Genomic DNA, 5,639 nt, shown 5'->3' on the forward strand with positions numbered 1-5,639 from the left:
CAGAGAGACAGAGACAGAAAGAGACGATTAACTAATTTAGAGGGTGTGATCCCAGGAAGAGACAATCTAGGGAGAACCACACAAGACAAGGGGATGTATAATTCCTACCTCAAGTACTACAGATTGCCTTGGAGTGGGAGAGCAGCTTCCTGGTGGAGCAAATCCCAAAGCACATTAACACCTCAATTCTGAGTGAACTGGGGATTCTGCCAGTCCTTAAAGTGCCATGAAAAGTTTTCCTTTCTAGAAAATTGGTGTTCCTAAGAAATTTTAGCCTTTGTAAGATGAAAGGGACAAGGGAAATGTGGTGTTTCTTTCTCCCTTTAACTGGCAATATGTCAAGCTGATGGTCTCCCAATAAGGATGGAGGAGATAGTCAACCAGATAGAGAAGTCCCTGGATAGCACCAAGGGCCCCTGCTCAGATCAGCCTCTCTAGCCCAAGCCTGGAACTGTCAGCTCTGATATATTACCCTATGGGAAGGTAGAGGCTGCCAGGGGTAGTTTTTAGATAGGAAAACCCAACTCATCCCCTCTATTCACCCTACCCACCAGGGAGGAGCCCTCTTCCCCATTACACAGTCTAAGGGATGAGCTGCACATGCAGGAACTGGGAAGCCCCAGGTGGTTAGTGAGCCCCTGGGAGTTGAAGCTGGAGACTGGGTTGTGGAGACCTGAAAGTGGAGTGGCATCTCATCTCTATCTAGACATCTGGTACTAGCTACTGGACCTTTGGCAAGTCCTATTATTTCTCTGGCCTCAGTTTCTCTCCTAAGGAGCTAAACTGCCTGGTCACTTTTTATTTTCTCCAATTTTGGAGGGGCTAAGCCAGTGGCTACCCAGGAAGATCTAGAGGCACCAAAAATTTCCTTTTGAGGGGAAGGAAGAGGTAAGCCAGGAATCCCCAGCACTCACCTTTGGTTGTGATGAGGTGCTGAGCTCAAGAGTGGTCTCCCTGGCCAGGGACCCAAAGAGGATGAGGGAAGGCTCCAAAGACTGTCACCTTCGGGATGAGGGTGAAAGCACCACCACCTTTATAGGAGACTGTGCCTATGGCCACACCTCCTTCCCTGGAGCCCAGTGGTGGTATAAAGGGAGGGACAGCTGGGGGGAGGGTTGCTCTAGGCAGGAAGGGAGTGAGATAGGCAAGAACCCACTTTGGGGATACATGATAAAAGTGCTGGCATGTAAAAAAGTGAAGACTGGGGTCACCTGAGACCCCCACTTCCATGCACCCCGCGCACAGTCCAGAACCCTGCTGAGGGAGGGCTTTGAGGAAAAAGTACTGGGACAGCCTGAAGAGAGGGTGTTGGGGCTCCATCTCGGGCCACGAGGATCCCTCTCCATTATTTTTGGGCCCCCAGAACACTGGGTTTGTAAGAGCTTCCCCCACAACAACAAGCCAATGGGTGCCAGGAAGGCAAAGGCAGGGTTGCTGAGTGGTGACCTCCTTTCCCGGGTTGCTGAGTCCAGGCTCGCGTGAGAAGCGCAACGACCCCAGCTCCGAGGTCACGGACCGGAAGGCGAGTGGCGCCATTCCGCTGATTCTGTGCCCCAGAGCCCCGAGACCGACCGAAGTTCGAGCTGCCTGGTCCAGGGGCGGGAATGGATGGGGGACATGCAGATCTCCCAACTGAGCGCTGGTTTGCAGAGCTGCGCTGGGGTCACCTTCAAGCAAGCTGTCAGCCTGGGACAGCGCTGTCGCGGGTCTGAGCTCCCAGGGCTGCTAGCGTTTTCACTTGGTGCGAGCAAGAAATCGGGTGGTGGGTGACTGAGGATGTAGCTGCGGGTGGTGGAGGAAAGGGTGGAGGGAGGATCCACGCGAGGTGGAAGGAGCGGGCCCGGGGCCACGGAGGAGGCACCTGGCACTCGGGCTCCCGGGGCGGGCATGCATGCGTGCGCCTGCTCCATCCTCCTGGGGACAGAGGTCGGGCGGCGGCTCCCCGCCCTACCTGCCTGGCGGCGTGGTGCCCAGGGCTTGCGTGAGAAGAGCCTGGAGGCCCGCGCGGCCACCCTACCATCCAACTTCGAGCCGGGCGCGGGTCCCAGAGCTGTCACGCTAGCTGGGGGAAGGGAGCCGGGGGCGGAGCTGTGCGGAAGCTGTTTAAGCAGTGCGAGGGCGCTATTAGATGGTGCAAAAGGCCGGGTTTGCGTGCGGAGCTCCGCTCCTGCCTGTGAGCCAAGGCCTGCCAGCGTTGTGACCACATTTTGATGGCAGGACACGCAGTACCACCCGGCACGCCTGGCTGGCTGCTTTGCACGCGGTCTCCACCCTTGACGCGAGTGCTCCCAAAGTAAAATATCTGAGGAGAAAGCTAAATTTGTGTGTCTAGCTCAGCCTGTCCTAATTAACATCATCGCCCACTTTTCCCTGTGAGGTCCCAAGCCCAGAAATAACACTGCCCTCTGTCCCATGCCCAAGGCCGGAAAACAACCTCATCTATCTCCTCACCTCCCACCGCAGTCAGGGATCCCACCCTCACGCATTGCACAAGTATTTGCTAAGCGCTTATTATGAGCCCAACGCTGGTGATAAATGAAGAAGTGAATAAAACTAGCAGCTGTTCCTTTGATGTAGCTCACACCTTGATGGGGGAGGGGGAGACAGGATACACAACAAAATGCAGAGTGGCAGTGTCAAAAGTGCTAGAGAAAAAAGAAAGATTGGCAGAAAAGGAGTAGGAACTGGAAGAGGATGGATTACAACTGCAAATGGGGTGGGCAGAGAAGGGCTCTCTGAGACAACACAGAGGTAGCCGGATGTAATGAGAACTCAGGTATTCGGGTGTCTGACTGAAGTGCACCTTACAGAGGGCACAGCAAGTTCAAAGGCCCAGCACAGTGGTTCTTGAGGGAGGAAGAATACCAGAGGAGCTGGATATGTGCAGGGGCTGTGGGACTGGGGGATTCTCCTGGCATTTGCCCCTATGTAGAAGAGCCCCACTGAGAAAGATTGACTCTGTGTAGCATAGATGTGGCTGTAGTCTGAGCTGAGCAAGATCACTCAGGCTGCTGTGCTGAAAACAGACTGAAGGGCATGGGTACTTTTGGCTGTTTTTTACATCTGTCCAGCTCCACTGCCACAGCATCATCCAGGCTCCCATCACTACTCCTTAGAGAACTGCTCCCCTTTGCCTTTGACCCTTCCAATTCCTTCTCTCCCCTGTGGCATCCAGAATGTATAAAACCTTTTTGTTTTTTTCCAAGACAGGGTCTCCCTGCAGCTCCAGGTGGCCGGGAACTTGCTATGTAGACCAGGCTGGCCTCAATCTCACAGACAGCCTGTGCTGTGATTAAAGCCATGTGCCACCACATATGACCTAAATCTTTCTGTCACCACCTTTGCTTAAAACTTCTTGAGTATCTGAAGGTGGAGACCAGAACCTCTATCAGGATCCAGCAGGCCCACCTACCTCGGCTTCTAATGGTTCCAATTGGCTGAGTCTCAAATAAAACATCACTTCTCCGTCTTCATCCCCTCCTAGAGGCTCTCCACAGCAGGGTAGATTCTTCCTGGTGTCCCTTCCAGCTCTTCACCATAGTGATTCTCAGGACATCTGACCCTTACTCATCCAATCTGCCTCTTCTTCCTCTGTACCCTAACACAAAAAACCTGCCTGTGGAAAATTAAATCAGATAAGCAAGTCCTTGTAAAGCATAAATGTTTGACATAGCTGCATTACGCATGGGGTGCATAGCAACAGTGATGTTGAGCTCCATGTGTAATGGTAGAAAATAGGCAGCAAGTGCTGGGCATGATGGTGCATGCCTAGTTGGAAGGCTGAAGCAGGAGGATTGCCATGAGTTCAAGTATAGCCTGACTTATATAAAGTGTAACAGTAGACCAGCCAGGGGAACATAGCAAATCTGGCAAAAAAGAAAAAGGAAAGGAGAAATGGAGAGAAAAAAAGAGGAAAAATGGGCAGCAGGCAGGAACAAGGAGGTGAAGCTTGGCTTTCCCGGTGTCTTTGCAGCCACTTGCTGCATCTCTGACTCAGCCTGAGGAATTTCATAGCACGTACTTTGGAGCAAGAACCTATGTGAAAATCAATCGTTGCAAGGATTCAGGGAGCAAGACACTTCCAAATCCCCTAGCCTGCTCTGTAGCCACCCTCTCCATTCACTTTCCAGATCTCCAGCAATGCCCTCCCTCCAGACAGTCTTGGCAGCCTGCTCACCGTGGCTGGAAGACCATCTAGGGCAGAGGTTCTTAATCAGAAAGAAGCTCAGGAAGCCCCACTGTTTGGCTTGTTCTCTAAAGGGCTCTTGGTTTCAAAGAGTTTATTAGCTAACAAAACCAGTTTATATCCCACTTCTCAGTTGGAGAGACTGATGCCAGAAAAGAAAAGGCCCAGTGACACACAGCAGATGAAAGCCGGGCCTAGAACTCTGGTATCTTGCTTCCAGGTCATGGCTGTTTCTGCTAAGGGAAGCCTCGGGGGACAGGTTTTGGCTCTAAGCCAGGGCCTTCATCTCCCCAGACCCTGGGATAGGAGTCAGGTGCACTGAGGTTACAGGGGGTTGGGGGTGGGGGGCTTTCACTTATCACCAAGCCTTGTCTGGGCTAACAGCGACAGTGGCAGGAATGTGGCCCTTATTAATTCCTAAGCAGAGAAGGAGGTTGACAAGCAGGACGTTCAAGGACCTTGAACCAGAGCTGAACACCCAATCCTGGGTCAAAGTTTACACACCTTTGCGTGAGAAGCTCTTTGACTTCCCTAGTGACTGATATCAGGAGCAGGGACAGTGGGGAGGGGAGAGGATTCTGGGCTGGAGGGACACAGAAAGCTGAGAGTCAACCTAGCAGAGTCATCAACCTGAAGCTTTTGGTCAGTACTGCTGAGGGCTAAGTAGCAGCAGTCAGTAGACAAGCAAGACCCTGCAAAAATCCTTACCCCTCAGGGGAGACAGGCACCACACCCCTAAGAAAGCCTGTGTGGAACCCAGAGGTACTACAGGAGCTGGAGAATGCTGGGATGGAGAACAAAGGGACTCTGGAGAGTGGAAAACTGTTAGACCTTGAGGAACTTAAGAAGAGAACAATGGTGAATGTGGTGGCACACACTTCTAATCCCAGCACTTGGCAGAGGCAGAGGCAGGCAGATCTCTGTGAGATGGAGGCCAGCCTGATTTGCATAGTGAGTTCCAGGCTAGCTGGGGCTACAAGGAGACCCTGTCTCAAAAAAGAAAAGAATGGATGCAGTTTGGGAAGAGAGAAATTTGGATAGCTATGGAAAACTAGGATGTGTGTCTCTCAATGTGGCTTCATCCCAACTCTTTAGAGTAGCCAAGATATGAGCCCCAAGTACCTTCCCCTCCTCCCCTATCTGTGCCAGATCAACAGAGAAATTCAATCATCTGGACCCAGGGCTCAGATGGGGAAACCATCTGCTCCCTGCTTCTTGTCTGCTATAGTTAAAGTAATGCTATTTTACGGGGCTGGAATTATGTCTCATAGACTAAGAGCACTGGCTGTTCTTGCACAGGATCTGGGTTCAGTTCCCAACACCACATGGTGGCTAATAGCTGTAAATAACAGTTCCAGGGGCTCCAACATCCTCTTCTGGCATTGCACTCACATAGTACACTTACATACATGCAGGTGAAACATCCATACACATAAAATAAAACATTAAAAAA

General features: G+C 51.8%; 1 protein-coding gene across 3 annotated transcripts in view; it reads right to left on the reverse strand.

Annotated features, from left to right (window-relative positions):
* LOC103736921 (cytochrome P450 1A1) overlaps positions 1 to 3,508 on the reverse strand; it is an 8,417-nt gene extending 4,909 nt beyond the window's left edge. For 2 of the 3 annotated variants that reach the window (XM_008836539.2, XM_029565088.1), the window contains exon 1: positions 915 to 1,015. Coding sequence is in view for 1 of the 3 variants with exons in the window: in XM_029565087.1 (XP_029420947.1) it covers positions 3,413 to 3,457 (45 nt within the window). In the remaining 2 variants the exon portion in view is untranslated. Of the gene's footprint in view, positions 1 to 914; positions 1,016 to 3,412 lie in introns of those variants that run through there. The other variant, XM_029565087.1, reaches the window with a different exon arrangement.
* Between the last annotated feature and the right edge of the window lie 2,131 nt (positions 3,509 to 5,639).

This window comes from Nannospalax galili, unplaced genomic scaffold (genome assembly GCF_000622305.1).
Source record: "Nannospalax galili isolate Female #2095 unplaced genomic scaffold, S.galili_v1.0 scaffold54, whole genome shotgun sequence".
Lineage (NCBI taxonomy): Eukaryota > Metazoa > Chordata > Mammalia > Rodentia > Spalacidae > Nannospalax > Nannospalax galili.